This window comes from Gouania willdenowi, chromosome 17 (assembly GCF_900634775.1).
Source record: "Gouania willdenowi chromosome 17, fGouWil2.1, whole genome shotgun sequence".
Taxonomy (NCBI): Eukaryota; Metazoa; Chordata; class Actinopteri; order Blenniiformes; family Gobiesocidae; genus Gouania; species Gouania willdenowi.
The window spans coordinates 29,140,658-29,158,495 of record NC_041060.1 but is presented as its reverse complement, the minus strand read 5'-3'; the positions used below and the strand labels follow the sequence as shown (position 1 = coordinate 29,158,495).

Sequence of the window (17,838 nt, the reverse complement as noted above, 5' to 3'; positions counted from 1 at the left end):
TTATAGACATATTTTATAACCCTTCATAACCATTAATTCATAAAATTATTCAGTATTATTTTAACTGTATAGAATTTTATACATTGAGTTGTTTTAATTGAGAAGGTATTTTTTCGGCTCCGAAAGGATTTTAATCCAAGTGATATTAGGCAAAATGGCTCCTTTGAGAGTAAAGGTTGCAGACCCCTGGTCTTGAATAATTTGAATAGCTACAAGCACTAAGAAAGATTAGCTCGACTCCAGCTAATCTTTCTTAGTGCTTGTAGCTATTAATTCAGCTAAATGTATTTTACACTGGAAAAATATTCCTTCATTTGCCTTACAAAATAAGCTCTGTCTACACCCTTTTAGAACCTCAGGAGATGAACTAACTTATGGATTTGTGGCACACAGCAGTACCAACGTTGCAATCTGCCTGAAAGCAGAATTTCCATTAACAAAAGATTTACTTGCCTTACCTTCAGCCCTCTGTTTCTCTGTCTGAATAAGTGGCTGAAATGCTTAAAAATGCAGCAGGCTTAAAAAACTGTCAAGAATACCTGAAATGGATTATTTAACCTGCAAAGAGGTCCCTGTTGCAGTAATTAAAAGACATGATTGTCACAATATAGAAGGGTGAGGTATAAAGAAGAGACGAATGATAGGGGAAGTAGAAGTTTGGTGCAACTTATAGTCCTAAAGAAAAAATATGAATAAGGGTCAAAATGAATATTAAGTAGTGAGGGAAAGGAGACAAGACACAACTGTGTGAAGACAAAAGACATAATTGAATCTTACTCAGTATCTCTGTATGTATACACATACTAGACACATGGAGTCAAAATACACAGAACCCATGAGGACCACAGACAAAGAACAGACACAACACCTCATGAATCGAATTACTAAGCAAACAATTACAGGAATGATAAAGGAGCTTACAAACGACCTTCAGTAAACAATACTGAAACCAAACTGAATGGACAGAAAATAAACACAAAAACCCAACAGTGACAGTAAGAACAACAGAATCTATACTATAATGACAGAAAGGTCTGTGTGTGTGTATGTGTGTGTGTGTGTGTGTGTGTGTGTGTGTGTGTGTGTGTGTGTGTGTGTGTGTGTGTGTGTGTGTGTGTGTGTGTGTGTGTGTGTGTGTGTGGAGCAAATAACTCCCAACTCGGTGCGAGTTCGACCTGAAACTTGGTCAACGGGTTCCAAATACCCCGAGTGTGTGTATCTGTTATTTTGGAGTCATTTTGTCATTTCAAAATGTTTATTTTCATTTTATTTCACTTCTGGATGGCCCCTAAATGAATCCTATTCAACTTTTGACCTCAGGGTGTGAGGGGGCGCTAGCGCACCATCTATATCTATTTCACTGCAGAGCTTACTTCCGGTGCGTGCGTGAGCTCTAGTGATGGGAAAACCGGTTCTTTCCTCTGATTCGATTCTTTAACTCTCGAACATTAAATTGAACGAGTCCCGAACGAATCATTTCGTTCATTTGTACAGCAGATGGCGCTGAAGCCTGCACAATGCAGAACTCATACCGCCGACGTGTTTTCTCCAACTATAAATACTGTAGACAAGATGGTTTGCTTCAGGTGACAAAGTATAACACACAAAATGCCATAAGCTATTCAAGCCATTTGAAAACCCAGGAAAGCTAACACACACCACAATAATGTAACTTGTGTCCTGTATCCTCTCTGTTATCATTGTTTAACAGCACGGCAGTCTGGGTAACTGTCACGTGACAGTGAAAACAGACCAATCAGAGAGAAGTAATGCTGCTGGCGCAGAGCTCAGCCTGAGCCAGAGCTGTGAACCGATGAACGATGAACGAGAAAGACCCGGTCAGCCCGCGAGTCATGTGACAAAGGAACCAGTTGGACGAACGAGAACGAAGTACTGAGCTGTGAACGATGAACGAGAAAGACCCGGTCAGCCCGCGAGTCAGACTCGTGACAAATGAACGAGTTGGATGAACGAGAACAAGTACTGCTCTGCTCCACAGCCTGAGCAGACAGAGACCCTTTCGGCTGAGCAGTCGATCACATGACAGCTGGGGAGAGGACAGCGAATGTAAAACTAATTTTGACAATTAATGATACAATTAAAACAAAAAATAATAGTTGATGAGTTGCCTATGTTTACATGGTGCATTTATTGTGTCCAAAAAGTGACATTATTATTATTACTATTATTGTTATTTTTATTGTGTTTGTTGTTATCATTGTTATGTTTGATTATTTTGTGGCAGAGTATAACACAATAAATATGCTGATATAATTTTCGAAAATATTTATTTTTAAAGAGACTTATATATAAAACACACTTTACATTATATACACAACACTACACACATCTAAGAGACAAAAATAAAGTTAAATAGAAAAAGTTAAAGAATAAAATTAAATAAAAACCAAACCAACAATATTGCACAATTAAAAGTGACACATGTGTATTATATACACAACATACACATCTAAGAGTAAGAGACATAAAGTTAAATAGAAAAAGTTAAATAAGAATAAAATTAAATAAAAACCAAACCAAACCAACAATATTGCACAATTAAAAGTGACACATGTATATTACATACACAACACTATACACATCTAAGAGACATAAATAAAGTTAAATAGAAAAAGTTAAATAAGAATAAAATTAAATAAAAACCAAACCAAACCAAACCAACAATATTGCACAATTAAAAGTGACACATGTATATTAAAGGCCAGCTTTAAGGCAAGTTGGCATTTAGAAACACAAGCTGGCGGACCTTGGAGGGGCTGAGCCTGTTCCGTCTGTCTGTGATTATCTGCCCAGTCTTTGAGAAAACTCTCTCAGAGGGCACAGATGTGGCCACAATGCACAGTCTAGTTTTCATCACCTCACACAGAGTTTTGAATACGGGCGAGCACATCCTCCACCATGCCAGAGGATCTGATGAGCGGGATAGGAGTGGCTCTGCCAAGTAGGCCCGCATCTCCATCATGGCAGCAGTTGAGGTGCTCGATGTGGCAGAATCTGAGGAAGTGGAAGCCCTGGTGCTTGCAACCCTCTCATCGAAGTCTTCCCAAAACATGGCCCCTGTGCTGGCAGCCACAGAGGGATTTTGAGACTCCTCCTCCTCACTGTGACTGGGGTGGTTGTGTGCTGCAGCAGCTGTGATTCTCTTCACAGTGTCCTCTGCAGCCTTGCTGTTAACAAAAGCTTGCTTTTTGAACCTTGGGTCCAAACAAGTTGCATCAGCAAGCTTCTCAATGTGCTCCACCTTGCTGAACCTCTTCTGCATTTCAGACATCAGGCTGTCCACCAGTTTTTTAATAGGTTCATGGACTGACGGGCTTCTTTGATGGCGAGCAACAATCCTCTGAAGACCTCTTGCCATCAGAATCACTTTGGAGGCAGTCACAAACCTACAGACAGAGTTCAATTATTCATATTTTGTTCTCAAAAGCAGTTATAACAGTGTACTATCACAGATCAATGTCATGTGTCTTTGTTAACAGTAAGGATACAGTTAAAATCCATCACTAACTATATATATATTTTTAAATATGAAGTTTGTGCTTATTAAAAGTGAGTTAGTTTAATATAAATGAATTACTTTAACTACATACCTCTCAGCGCTCACTTCAACGGTGACCTCCTCAAAAGGTTTGAGGATGTCCGCTGTTTCCTGAGCAATTTCCCATTCCTCTGTGGACAGTGTGGATAGGGGTGCATTGATAAGTGCCAGGGTGGAGATGACTGGATCCTTGACATCAATGAACCTTTTCACCATATAAAATGTGGAATTCCACCTTGTAACCACATCCTGCTTCAAGCGCAGCTGCTCCTGGCCCATCTGTTGCTGTGTGGCCTTCAGCTTGTCTGAAGCAACTGTGCTTCTGTGGAAGTATTCCACCACAGCTTTTATTTTATGAACTGTACCCTGAACCTCTCTAAGTGCAGCTCTCACAACAAGATTTAAAACATGAGCAAAGCATGGTATGTGGTCCCAGTGCAGGTGGTCTCTCAGGGCTGCCACAATGTTGCTGGCATTGTCTGTGACACAAGCTACAACTTTGTCACTGACACCCCATTCATCTGCAACTCTCTTCAACTCACTTGCCAGGTGAGCAGAAGTGTGTCTGTCTGTCAAGACAAAACAGTCCAGGAGATGGGATGTCATTGCAAAATCCTGTACATAGTGGCAGGTCACAGACATGTAGCTTGTGGTTGTTACAGATGTCCAGCAGTCAGTTGTGAGGCATACAGCAGGAGCATTCTTGATTTTCTCCAACAACTCAGCTCTTATCTTTCCATACATCTTTGGCAGTAGAGTTTGAGAAAGTGTTTTCCTGCTTGGCAGAGTGTATGAAGGGTCCAGGGTCTTTGTGAATTCTTTGAAGCCTTTGTCCTCAACGATGGAGAATGGTTGATAGTCAGAAGCTATCATTTTAACCAGTGCTTCATCCAGTTTGCTCTGCCTGAGTGGATCCATTGGCCTTGTAATGTAAGTGCCCATATGTGTTTGTTGTGGCCTCCGTGGTCTAACTGCTGTTTGGGTGGTGGTGGTGGGTGCTGCTGGTGTGGTGTACTGGATATTGCAGAAGCTGTAGCCAGTGTTGCAGCAGCAGTGATTTGAGGTCCAGATAAAGTGCTACTGGTGGAGATATTTGCAGCTGCTGCAGTGGCTCCATCGTCACTCTCCCCCCTCACTTGTGCTAACTGCACAGTTGGATGTGCCGTTTTAAGGTGTCTTCTCAAATTTGAAGTGCTTCCTCCTTGGGTTGATAAAATCCTTTTGCAAATATTGCATTTGGATTTAGTGGCTGAAACCTCACTGAAATGGTTCCAAATGTCACTCCTTTTCCTTCCACTCATTTTTCTGACCTGCTCAGACCCCTGTTGTTTGTGTTCTGATTTTACCTGGCACTTAATGTAAATGTAGGTGATGGGTGGGGGGATGGGTAACTGCCCATCATGGAGCCTTGAATGACAGTAGCGCTCAATTTGTGGCCCAGAATCACGTCACTCCTAGTAGTTCACTCTGTGCGACATTAAAATGTGACGAGGTGAAAAAAGCTATATCATTAGAGTCAAACAATTGCCACTTTGCACACAATTTCATGCCAAACCCCATTTAGCTCAGGTAGTAGAAAAATGTATAAATAATTACGCCAACTTGTGACGTGAATTAGTTTCGCACAGTGGGAGTGGATGCGACACCGGCATGTGCCGTGACTATAACCGAGTGAACCCCCTGTTGCGCTGTGTGAAAGTGTGTACGACTAATTATGCTCTCAAGTGCTCTTAAACCAGTATGCAAATTTGGGCTATGTGAGCTGCTGATCAGAGGCTCTAAAGTTAACATTTAGTGAGAATTTGTGGTGCGTTTCCACCTCCTTTTCTCATCCGATGCAAACCCGTTATGTAGGCTATCAGACTGACAGCGATACTGCAGCAGCAGACGAGCAGAGCAATACACAGATTAATATAGCGCAGGTAGACTTATATAAAAAATAAAAAAATCTCATGAAATTGTGACTTTTTCTCCGGACATGTCACAGAACACAGACGTGTGCAGAAAGTTTTGAACATGAGCAAAAGCAGAGTGGGTAACCGGAGCTATTAAGTGCAGCCTAGATGTTTAACGTAATTAAAATTATATTATTCAAATAAAAAAGGTTAAAAGAACCGGAGACCGCTGATTAGTTATGATTTCATGAATGAATAACGTATTGTGGTATTTTACTATTGTGTGGCAAATAACACAAAGTTAACACGTTGATATAATTTTCGAAAGTATTTATTTACAAACACATTCATTATATAGGCTATACAATAACACAACAAGGACTGAAGACCACTATAATTATGATTTCGTGAATAAATAATCTATATCGGGTGTCACATGACAAATAAACTGTAGATATCAGACATCAATCATTTCCTTGTTCAGCTCTCAGTCAACAGCCCCCCAGCCCCGTAGCTGTCTGAGCCACAGCTGTCACGTGACGAATGAACGAAAGAGCAATCCGTCATGATCCGTATGAACGAATCGTGAACGAACCGAACGAACTGCAGTGCTTGCTGCTCACAGACAGCCTGTCTGTCACGTGACTAAAGAACTGGGACCTGAGAATGGATCCAGCTGAGTGAGTGGTGAACGAATCATTTCTGTTTCCTGTCTGCTGCTGACTGAGCTCATGCAGCTGCTGCCATGTGGCGAGAGAAGGTACTGCATGAAAATGAACGAATCGCTCCCTGAGAAGACTCGTTACTCCCGAGTCATATAAAAGATTAGTTCATTTTGAACGAATCGTTCACGAACGATACAACACTAGTGAGCTCCCGTGGACTTCTCTTTTCTCTTTTGAGGAAAAATACTTTTTAACTGTTCTTTATTTGGTGATGACATTTTGAAACGTTTATTTTCATGTTAGTTTGACCGTTCGTTATTTAGACCGGACAGACCTCACCCGGATGTTATTGACGGCAATGGCTGCTGTGTTGAAAGCTGCACATTTATCAGCAGCGCGCGTGTGTGTGAGAACCAAAGGAGGAGATTTGAGTCCATGGTAGAGTCTCACACACACACACACACACCGATCAGGTGCGCTTCACTATCGATCACCGTCTACATGTCTACATGTGTGTAACGGACCACCATTTAGTCCGGTTACAGTTTGTGTCACGGCACCCGTCCATTGGGTGGTAGTGATTGTAGTGTTGAGTCAGATCAGTAAACGGTGCTACATAGTGAAGCCCGCCTGATGATTACTGCTTCACTCACGACACACCTGCCACCACACCTAACTACTAATAATAGATAAGTTTAGTGAAAGTTAGGCACGCGCACACACACACACACTAAACGACAACAAAAAATATGAAAATGGCTCAAAATACACAAAATTAAATATTTACTTCTGAATCACAGTACAATAGCAACAAAAACAATAATTATACAAAAATACACATGACCAAAAAAAACATACATTACAAAAAAAAAAAAAAAAAAAAAACAGCAAACATTTATGCACAAAAAGACAACAGAAAGATACACAAACACACATGACTCCAAAAAACATATGCCACAGAAAAATACACCATCCAAAAAAAAATAAAAGTGATGAGGTCATGCACATGTCCCATAGAATTAAACCAGGAAAATTGCACCCACATTTTGCTCCCGCAAATATCCCCCTTATGCTCCCACATGAATACATACTTCCGACGGGCACTGTACTAGTAATTATAAATTAAATATAAAATCTGAATTAAATAACATTATAAATAATGTTTATTATTTTTTATATTGACAACAAAGTCTCTTCCAGGGAATCAATAATTACAGAGGAAATTTAGGTAATAGTGAAAGAGTTTGTACAACTGTATCCATTTATTGTGCATAATGTGTTCACTCACAGTCATGCACTTAGAACTAAAATATTTCAAAACAAACTAAGAGCTGGAAGATGAAATGGATGAAGAAATATGCTCATTTGAATCCTGCACAAAAACATCAAAATGTTGTATATTAGCATTGTTAGACACATTTTTGTATTATTAATGCAAAGGGATTGAATCGATCAAAAATGGCATTTAAAAAAAGTTGCAGTATGTTATTAACACAATTTTGTCTTAATTATGATTATTTATTCAGTCTACCCATCAGCGTGTTTTTTCCACCCGTCGCTCTTTCTGTCACGCAGAATTCTGACATCAATCACATTTCAAGATTTTGAAGGTCGGATAAATGTGACGTTCAGACAGCAGCCGCATTGCAAAGCATCGCATAATATGTTTCAGATTTAGGACCATTATTAAAATGACCTTGGTTGGATTTGAATTAACCTGAATTATTTAAAAAGTGTAGGAGTGGACACTGTTTCTAAATGTTTAGATTGAGTATTTATAGATTGTAATATTTCACTGCAACATATTTTGTTTTCTTCTGTCAGGACTGGATGTACCATTGGATCTAACAGTGACAGCTTCTACTGACAAGACCATCACTCTGGTGTGGGGGTTAGTCCAGGGTCCCATTGACCACTACCAGGTCTCCTATACATCATCTTCAGGCATCACTATTGAGGTAACTACCTAAACAGTGCCACATGCTCAAGTACATTTACTATAATTTTATTTACAGGTGTTTTGTTTTTTTTAAAGCAATATTTTTAATGTAGCGTCACTTACTGTGACCGTGTGTTATTCCTGCTGCTTGTTCCAGCTCACAGTCCCTAAAGATGAAACCACTACCACACTGACAGACCTGGAACCTGGTAGTGAATACACCATCACTGTGGCTGCAAGACGAGGCAGGCAGCAGAGCACTGCTGCTACCATCTACGCCTTCACAGGTAGTCAAATAAAGATGCAATTTAATACCAAAGTGTTACATTACTTCTATTTTAAAGCAACACAGAATGATCAATTTTGAAAGAACAAAGTGTCAAATATTGTGGAATAGGTTTGATTCATTTAATCATTAAATAAAATGGCTAAAATAAGCCGAGTCATTGTGCATCAACACATAAACAACCTCTGTAATTTGCTAAGAACCAGACAGCAGTGTGTAATGAAGTGGGTTGCTTCAGGTAAGGTGATGTCACACTAAGAAAAAAACAGAGGTCCTTAAAAGACTGTGAAGAAGCAATTAGTCAGGTTGAATTATTCTCTGTGCTAATGAGCTTGTTACAAGTGGTGCCTATTTGCCCTTCTGTTTTTCTTTCAAAAGTATTTGTGTTTCTGTTTCCTTTGGTCAATGGTGAATTCTGAATACTTGCACTCTATTCTGTTTTTCATCTTTATTACCCATCAGCCTTTGAAAGCCCATCTTTGTTCTTTTTGCCCAATTTTCTACATAACCCATACCCTCAGCTCTGTTGTCTATTTGATATATTTCCAGCAATTACCTTATTACAATTTTTTTCTTTCATAAATCACTGTGTCAATAGGCTTCTTCATACCTGCTGTCAGATTTGTTTTGTTTTTTTTCACTGTTATCTTCATCAGCAGCTCCTTTTTTCTGCAGCATGGCAGCTCTTGCTGTCATCATCATCACCTTATCACTCATCTTCTGTTTTTTCTCAGCAAACCTTGTTAACTTCAGAGATCAAACTAATTTGTTTAAAGAAAATGTAAACAAGCATCCTTTTGTCTGTGACTGAATTAGATGTTTTACAAGCTGTATTGACAGTGGATAGATACTAACCACCTCATCCCCAACAATGTGCAGGTGAAATGTATAACTAAATGTGCTACACACCAACTTGCTTTCTTTATAGACCCCTTAATGGCCCACGTCACGAGTGACGTGGCTAGAGACAAAAACAGGAAACGCAGCTGGCTAAAGGGTGCCAGAATAGGAGGAATACCATTAGTGAAGGTAAATTCAAGTTGTATAGGATTCCAGCGGACACTCGTGCTCAGAAAAACTAAGACAACTGTGGTTTTGTCTCCAGGCTAAGCCCCGCCCAACAAAATACATCACAATGTTTACAAACAATCAAAGGGTCTATTAAAAAAGTAAACTTAACCCAAAAACAATTTTTTTCTTGCTAAAAAACAGAAGTATTTGGGTATGAAGTAGTGTTGTTGTTCAAGTATTGACATTTTAGTTAAAGGGGCAGTATTATGAAAAAATAACTTCACAATGTTTTTTGCTACAGTGATATACATTCCTTTAGCCTCATTCAATCAATCAATCAATCTTTATTTTTATAGCGCCAAATCATAACCAATGGTATCTCAAGGCACTTTACAGTAGAGCAGTCTTAAGGACGGACTCTTCATTTTATGGATACACACATATGCATATATACGTATATACACATACATATGTATCCCACACCCAACATGAATTCATCATGGCGGCAAGGAAAACCTTCTGTTAAGCAGCAGGAACCTTGTGTGGATCCCATTCCTATGATGAACAGCCATCCACGTTATGCTGTGTTGGGTGTGTGCAGAGGAAAGGGTGGAGACAGAGCCGCTGAGACTCTGTAACTCCACACTAAGGATCCCACGGACCTGCAAGACAAAAGCCAGAAGGAGTACAGGAGCAAACACACAAGGGAAGAAGCAGACATAGAGGGAGTGTTTGAGAGAGGAATGGGACCCTCTCCGGTCCCTCTCTAGCCTAAATGACCTCTCTCTTAACGCTCTCTCCAACCTCTCTCCCCCCCCCCCCCCCCGGCAGTCTATGCCAATTGCATCTTAATTATGAGCTATGAGCTGGTTCCTAACTAAAAGCTTTACCAAAGAGGAATGTTTTGAGCCTAACCTTAAAGGTAGAGAGGGTGTCTGCCCCCCGAACCGTGGTTGGTAGATGGTTCCAGAGAAGTGGGGCCTGATAACTGAAAGCTCTTCCTCCTATACTACTTTTAGAGATAAATGGAACAACGAGTAGTCCAGCATTTTGAGAGCGTAGTGTTCTGGGGGGATTGTATGGCACTACAAGCTCCTTGAGATAGACTGGTGCCTGTCCATTTGGGGCTTTATAAGTGAGAAGAAGAATCTTGAATTCTATTCTATATTTTATGGGAAGCCAATGCAGAGAGGCTAATACAGGAGTAATGTGATCTCTTCTCCTAGTTTTAGTCAGTACACGTGCTGCAGCATTTTGAACCAGCTGAAGTGTCTTAAGCGACTTGCTCGGGCAGCCTGCTAAAAAAGAATTACAATAATCCAGTCTAGAGGTAACAAAAGCATGGACTAGTTTTTCGGCGTCGCCCTGAGACAGGATAGATCTGATTTTAGCAATGTTACGGAGATGAAAGAAGGCAGTTCTTGAAGTTTGTTTTATGTGAGAGTTGAAGGATAAATCCTGATCAAATAGAACCCCAAGGTTTCTAACCAGAGTAATGCCATCTAGGGCAGTTAGGCTAGCATAGGTTTCTCTAAGGTGTCGTGGGCCCAGTACAATGACCTCAGTCTTGTCTGAGTTGAGAAGAAGAAAATTTTGGTCCATCCAGGCCCTAATGTCCTTTAGACAGACCTCAAGTTTAGATAGCTGATTTGTCTCACCTGGCTTCATTGATACATACAGTTGGGTATCATCAGCATAGCAGTGAAAGTTAACAAGTTAACAAGTATTTTCTCATAACATTACCAAGGGGGAGCATATAGATACAGAAGAGGATTGGACCTAGCACAGAGCCCTGAGGAACCCCGTAGCTTACTTTAGTGTACACAGAAGACCTATTATTCACGTGTACAAACTGGTACCTATCAGATAGGTAGGACTTAAACCAGTTTAGGGCAGTCCCTGTGATTCCAAGTAATTTCTCTAATCTCTCTAGTAGAATATAGTGATCTATAGTGTCAAAAGCTGCACTAAGATCTAATAAAACCAGCACTGAGAGTCGTCCTTCATCTGAAGCCCAGAGTAGATCATTAGTTACTTTAACTAAAGCAGTCTCTGCGCTGTGTTGAGCTCTAAAACCTGACTGGAAGTCCTCGAACAGGCTGTTGTTTTGAAGAAATTCACAGAGCTGAGCCGCCACAACTTTCTCAAGAATCTTTAAAATAAAAGGAAGATTAGATTCAGAGGGCCAAAGTTGAATAAGTTATGTTTCCCTCTCTCATTATTCCACATTTTGTAAAAAGCCATTTTCAAATGGGCGAGTCGGATTTTTCTTGCGTTACGACGTCACAACACGGAAACTCCTCCTCCTGACAATCCTGGCTCCTCCTACCCTATAAGAATGTGAGCTCCTCCCTCTCTAATTACTTCCTGGGTAAAACAGTTTAATATAGAATATACATTGTAATTTATTGTCATGTATGTAAAGCTACATACACAAAATGCATTCTCTGCATTTAACCCCTCCCTGAGGAGCAGTGGGCGACCACGGTGTAGAACCCAGGGAGCCGTTAGGGTTAATATAAGGGACAAATCAACAGGTTCCCAAAGTGAAGTACAGGTATCCCGTGAATAAAAATAAGCGTGAAAACATTAGGAACTAGAATATAAATAGAGCCGCAGTCAGGAGCCTCCATGCATTGCCACACATTACACATTGATCTGTGTAAGACTACCCTCGAGTGGTGACAGAAAAACAATCTTAAGTGCAAATATGACGAGAGCTACATTACTTTGCGCTAGCAAAATGTTCTGTGGAGACTTTGATGCCCTTTGCCACCACGTACTTGTGTGAAAGTAATTTTTTAGCTTTGACAAACATGAAAACAAAGTACAGAAAATACTTTGCGTGGAGAATGATTTAAAACTCAGACTTTCTCAAATTCAGCCAAACATTGCAGAGTAATGTGCATCTTTTCAACCTCACGCTTCTCGTTAAAGTTGTAGTGAGTTGTATTTCACAGTTTTAGGGTGAGGAAAAAGGGAGATTTATTTCTTGCTAAAAATGCCAGTTAGCTAGTTAAATAAAATGAGCGATAAAATAAGATTTTGTATTGTTTGCTTACAGATTATTATTATTTTTTCAATTATATATTATTCCTAAACAGGATGGGTAAAACTCAGATACATTTCTCTTTAGGGCTTCATTGTATATGACATTGCATTATTATGTTTTTAAGTTTGCAACAGTAGGGGGTACATTGCTTCAGGGTACAGGGGTACTGGATTGTGAAAAGTTTGGAAACAACTGTCCTAGATGATATCTGATCCCACATTAGTGATTACTGAAACAAATCAAGAAGAAGCTAACTAGCAAAATAACAGAATAGTGTCAATTTTCAATGTTTTAGTGAATAATAACAGAAAAATAGTCCTTAAGATACTTAAGTGGTATGCAACATATTGCTAATCTGTAATCTGTATTTATCAGTGTCTTGTCCTGGCAAAACAAGAAATTCATCATCACACCAGAAACATCTGAGTGGTGTTCCATAAAGCGGGTTATTTTCAAGCTCTGAGTATGTTTGGGCTCAAATGAGGGAAACTCTGAGTATCCTATTCCTTAACGCGAGGTATGTTCTTATCTGAGTATGTTACCATGGCAACATTGTCCGTGAACTAAACCTGGTAGCTGGCAGGTTTTATCGAAAACACCAACTGACGTCTGTAGTAAAGTTCCCTGGATACAAACCTGTGGATAATGTAAAGAAGGAGATGACAATTTAAATAAATCCACTTTTGAGGCTCGAGCATTGTTTAATAATGTAATACAGTTAGATCGGATTTTTGAAGTTATGGTGGTGTAGTGAATTAAGACAATGCTCTTGGAAGCGATGGGTTGTGGGCTCGCGTCCCGCTCCAGTCTTTTATTATGACATATTTTTGGATGTTGAGATGACTCTAGCGACAATATTACATAAAAAATCGATATAAATGATGCGATATGAAGCGGCAGTCAGTGTCTTTATAGCCAGTGTAACGGGAGGGCTCTCTATGCAGCCATCCTATGCTGCTGCAACGTCTCCTCAAACACATTTTATTCATATTATTCCCCACTCGCCAAGTTACTGAAGCAATAAAGTCAAATATGAATAAACTCTGAATTTGTTAACCCTCCTGTATGGAATACCCCTCTGTTGTCTATGCCTTCAAGATTCTCTAATTTAAATGTTTTTTAACTCTTTAAAATTCTGCTGAGCATTCTTGAATCTTTAATTTGTATGTAAGTATATATATTTTTATGAACCCAAAAGCGAACATTCAGAGATTTTCCACATCTGGACATAGATAGTTGAATTGAAACCCTTCTTTTGTTTTGTTTTTTAGCCTCAGCTGCTTCACTTTTCCATTTCTTTTGTTTGACAGCATTTTTTACCACCATCTTTGCTTTCATTTTTTTGTAATGGATAATCTTCCTTGGAGTTTTTTTTATGGCCAATTATAGTAAAATACTTATTCCAGATGTGTTTGGTTTGCTGCAACTTCCACCTTTCCAATCAAGCTTGCATCCAAGAGTAATATTTTCAAGTGTGTCATAATGATCTTCTTTTCTGGCCATGGCTGCTTCCATCCTTCACTGGCAGGCTTGTCCACCATCATCTTAACAATGGCACCTCTTTCTTTATTCTTTTCATTTACGTTCATTCTTGCCTGTTGCAGGACATCTTTCACTTGTCCTTGAGAGCTCTGTGGTGACCTTTAAAACCTGTATTCTTTTAGGAATCAAACCAGTTACCCACCTCTACCTGTCAGAGGTGACTTCGGATTCAGTGTTGGCGGCGTGGAGTTCACCTGCGCCGCCAGCTGACCTCTTCATTTTAAGCTACAGCTCAGCTGATGGGACTGACACCTCTAAGGTGACACTGGAAGGCTCTAAGACAAGGTCACTGGTCCAGGGGCTGCTGCCTTCCACTGAGTACACCATCAGTTTAATCACAATACAGGGAGATGTTACCTCTGAGCCTGTTACAGCATCACTTTCTACAGGTGAGCTTCTCTTTATAGAAATGTGGCTTTATAAGAGAGGAAAACTTTTGTTTTAGTGTGAGGTTGTATTTCAGCCTGCTATATCTTTCGTTGTCTAGGTATGACTATAACATGTGAATCCCTCGTGGTTGCACAATCCAAGAACATTTATAACATTAAATGCCTTTTTTTTTTTAATATATTGATTTGGTAAAATTAGTAGGATTACCAAAATGCGATGAATGAAAGCACTCTTCATTAACTACTCTTAATTATTGTCTTGTTGTGACATTTCTTGTGGTATTGGAGTGAATATTATCTTAAAGTATGGTAAATAGTGAATAACTACAGAATGTCAAATAACTCCGCACTGAAATAATTTCTATTTTCATTTTGTTGACTGAAAATGTTTGTCCGTTTTTGTCGACTACATTTTTTTGTGCAACAATAACCACATGAGTCATAAAACATAAATTTTTATGCATTGATTACTTTGAATCTGTCTGTGTATTTGGTTTGGGGTTCGAATCCCGCTCTCTCTCAGTCATTGTCGTTGTGTCCTTGGGCACTTAACCACATTGCCTTGTATGAATGAGTATGAATTGTGCATGATTGTTGGTGGTGGTCAAAGGGGCCGTAGGCGCGAATGACAGACATGCATCTATCAGTCTGCCCCAGGGCTGCTGTGGCTATATTGTAGCCTACCACCACATGTATGACTGTGTGAGTGATTACATTACAGAAACCACTCTGTAATGTGTTTTGAGTCTCCTAGAAAAAAGCGCTATATAAATTCAAGCAATATTATTATTATTAAATTAGGCTAACCAGAGGCTGTGGCTGGCTTTAGTAACATAAGGACTCAAATAACAATTCCAGACATGGCCAAAGTACCTCCAACACACATCCTTGTTTTGTGTGTGCTAAAAACATGGGCAGTGGTTACCTAACGGTTAAGGAAGTAGGCTTGTAATCGCCTCGGAGTGGTTTTTGGTTCGAATCCAACTTGAGCCATCATGGGATGTTGAGCAAGTTCCTGAACATTTACACCTACACCACCTATTGTCATATATATGACAATAAAGGTTGATTGTGAATAGTAAATAAAAAAAAAAAAATACTAAAGGAAAATGTGGAGAAAAGCACTACAAAAACATAAATCAAAATCAAGGTGGGGCAACTGCTTCACTCTCCCGGCTTAAATTGGCTATTCCCCATTGGTTTTAATTTTCAATTCAACTTCATTTGTGTAGCGCAATTTACAACAAAGTCATCTCAATGTGCTTATCAAAATATAAAATCCATATCAAAGAAAAAAACCAACAAGATCCACATAAACAAGCATTTAGCGACAGTGAGAAGAAACAACTCCCTTTTAACAGGAAGAAATCTCCAGCAGAACCAGGTTCAGAGGTGGCAGCCATCTGCCTCGACTGGTTGGGGTTAGTGGACAGAAGGACCAACAGAACAGGATAGAGAGATTTTATTCCAAGAAGTTTTCAGATTTTCTACCCCCTATGTGCCAGCCGTTTTTGAGCATTTTGACGGATTTTAAAAACCCATAGAATATTTTCTACTACGACTATCTGAAATCTGACACCAGATTCTGAAAGATTGAAGCCTCTACTTTCATTAAAAAAATATTTGTTTCTGGCCTGTTTTGTTTTTTTGTAATCAGCCGTTGAATAGAGCAAGTTTTACACAAATCTTCAGTAAGCTATTTTTTTTTTTTGCTTTATTGACAACTCTAGCATCTGAACATTGTTTCCTTATATAAAATTTAAAAAAAAACATTGAGACCGGGCTTTTGATGGCAAAATGATTATTTATCTTTCTGGGTCAGAGTTGAATGCATTTCTTACTGTATTTTGGCGTTCCTCCAATTTTCTCCCATCATTCTGCAGACACACAAATTCCTCTTACTCCCGGATATGCAGAGTGTCGCTGCGTTCCCCGTTTTTTTTATTGTTTTATCTCACCATCGCCACATTATCCATGAGTTCTTCACATGGTCGAGTGTGCGCTTCTGGGAACGTCAACTCTCGTATGTCGCGCCATTTTCTGTCTCATAAACGCCTTTCCTCGTCTCCCTCTGAGCTCTGCTGAGCACGGATGATCTCTCATCCAACGATGTGCTGCTACCTCCTACATGTCACCTATTATTTTGCTATCTGGCTCACAGGCTGGGGTATTTGGTACCCCCCCCTCCCCCCGACACGTATCGATGACCCGTTTGGCTCGGTTAGTTGAGGGTTTTATCTCACCATCTCAACATTATCAATAACCTACTCAGGTCCATACATGTTTTGTGTTAGTATGTGGAGCTGTGAGCTGCTGGATATGTCACAATATCACTCCGCCAGTGTATTTTCTAGTAATGCCCGTGAAAAAACTCAAATGACGAGTTATCTCGTCAATGGCACTGAGTGAGTTAAGGTGTTTTAGAATGAATTTGCATATCTTTTGTTTATTGTATATACATAAAAAGATATTCATGTTGTAAATAAGATTAGTACAGGTCATCTTTCTTGAAGTACGCACCAACAAAAATCATTCCAAATCATTATATTTCAAATTTGATTTACTGTGGCTGAAAACATTAGGTGGTTGAAAATTTAAATATGTGGGACAAAGTGGACAAGGTAACTTGAAATACAGCCTGAACATGTATTAAATTTGTGTTTGCAAAGATGCAGTTTGAGCATTTTACTTGTACAGAACCTCAGGTGAATAGGTTTTTATTGCAAGGCTTTTCCCCATTTCATCTACTTTTTCTTTTCTTGAACGTACAATGCAAATGAATCTAGACTTACATTTTCTCAGTATGAAATTGGATGTTAATCAAATTGTAAAGCTTGTATAGCATTTAAATAAAAACAAAAAAAAAATAATAATAGAAGCAATTAAAAGGCACTGGGAAAATATATGTTTGGTTTATCTTTTGTTTTTACTTTTTTTTATTTAAGTTCATCTGTGTAGCAAAGTGACCTTATAAACTTATTCTTGATTTGTTTGTTAGGGTCTTTTTCGTCTCTTGCACCCCATTTTTGTTCAATTGACTTAAAGCTCTCACAAATGTCTTTTGATTACGTGTCCATTTTTTGCAGGTGCAAAACAGAGATGAATGAAAGGAAGTTAAAAAATTATAACCTTCCAATCAGATGGACAATAATAGACAACATCTTCTGTTTGAGCTGGAATTCATTGGAAAGATAGCACTTTAAGAGGCATCATCTCAGTTTCAGGATGGAACTGAATAGGAAGCCAAGAGCAAACATCAAAAGAACTAAAATAAAGAACAGAAGAGTTTAGTTTAGAACAATATAGATGTGACTTTGCCTCTCAGCTAGAAAGACCTGTATGCCACTTTCAGCTTACCACGCAGGTTTTAACCATATCTTGGCTACATCCTACATGACTCTAGACAATCACCTACGCAAAAGGTTCATTCAAGGATTATTTTAGACTATCGACAGCAATGATTTTATTCTTTTATTTTGTTCTTAGACTCCTTTTATTGT

General features: G+C 39.2%; 2 protein-coding genes and 1 long non-coding RNA gene across 7 annotated transcripts in view; 2 read left to right on the top strand and 1 right to left on the bottom strand.

Moving 5' to 3' along the window:
* Window positions 1–17,838, top strand: part of tnr (tenascin R (restrictin, janusin)) — a 327,598-nt gene that overhangs the window by 209,004 nt on the left and 100,756 nt on the right. For 4 of the 5 annotated variants that reach the window (XM_028472320.1, XM_028472321.1, XM_028472322.1 and 1 more), the window contains exons 18-20: window positions 7,944–8,077; window positions 8,216–8,345; window positions 14,072–14,338. In XM_028472320.1, the coding sequence (XP_028328121.1) occupies window positions 7,944–8,077; window positions 8,216–8,345; window positions 14,072–14,338 (531 nt within the window). The remainder of the gene's footprint in view (window positions 1–7,943; window positions 8,078–8,215; window positions 8,346–14,071; window positions 14,339–17,838) is intronic. The other variant, XM_028472323.1, reaches the window with a different exon arrangement.
* LOC114478956 (uncharacterized) lies at window positions 1,400–2,104 on the top strand. The gene is made up of 2 exons (XR_003675936.1): window positions 1,400–1,586; window positions 1,712–2,104. It is a non-coding gene; the product is annotated as an uncharacterized LOC114478956 (long non-coding RNA).
* On the bottom strand, window positions 2,350–4,536 carry LOC114478953 (zinc finger BED domain-containing protein 1-like). Its single transcript, XM_028472324.1, has 2 exons — window positions 3,612–4,536; window positions 2,350–3,407 (listed from the first exon to the last, which is right to left on the bottom strand). The coding sequence occupies exons 1-2, from the start codon at window positions 4,499–4,501 to the stop codon at window positions 2,729–2,731; spliced, it is 1,569 nt and encodes a 522-aa protein (XP_028328125.1). The 5' UTR covers window positions 4,502–4,536; the 3' UTR covers window positions 2,350–2,728.

Bases quoted from the DNA above. Each gene is read 5' to 3' on its own strand.
- LOC114478953 (XM_028472324.1), bottom strand. From the start codon at position 4,501: ATGGGCACTTACATTACAAGGCCAATGGATCCACTCAGGCAGAGCAAA. The intron at 3,408-3,611 runs GTATGTAGTTAA...CTCTGTCTGTAG, and splicing joins GTTGAAGTGAGCGCTGAGAG to GTTTGTGACTGCCTCCAAAG.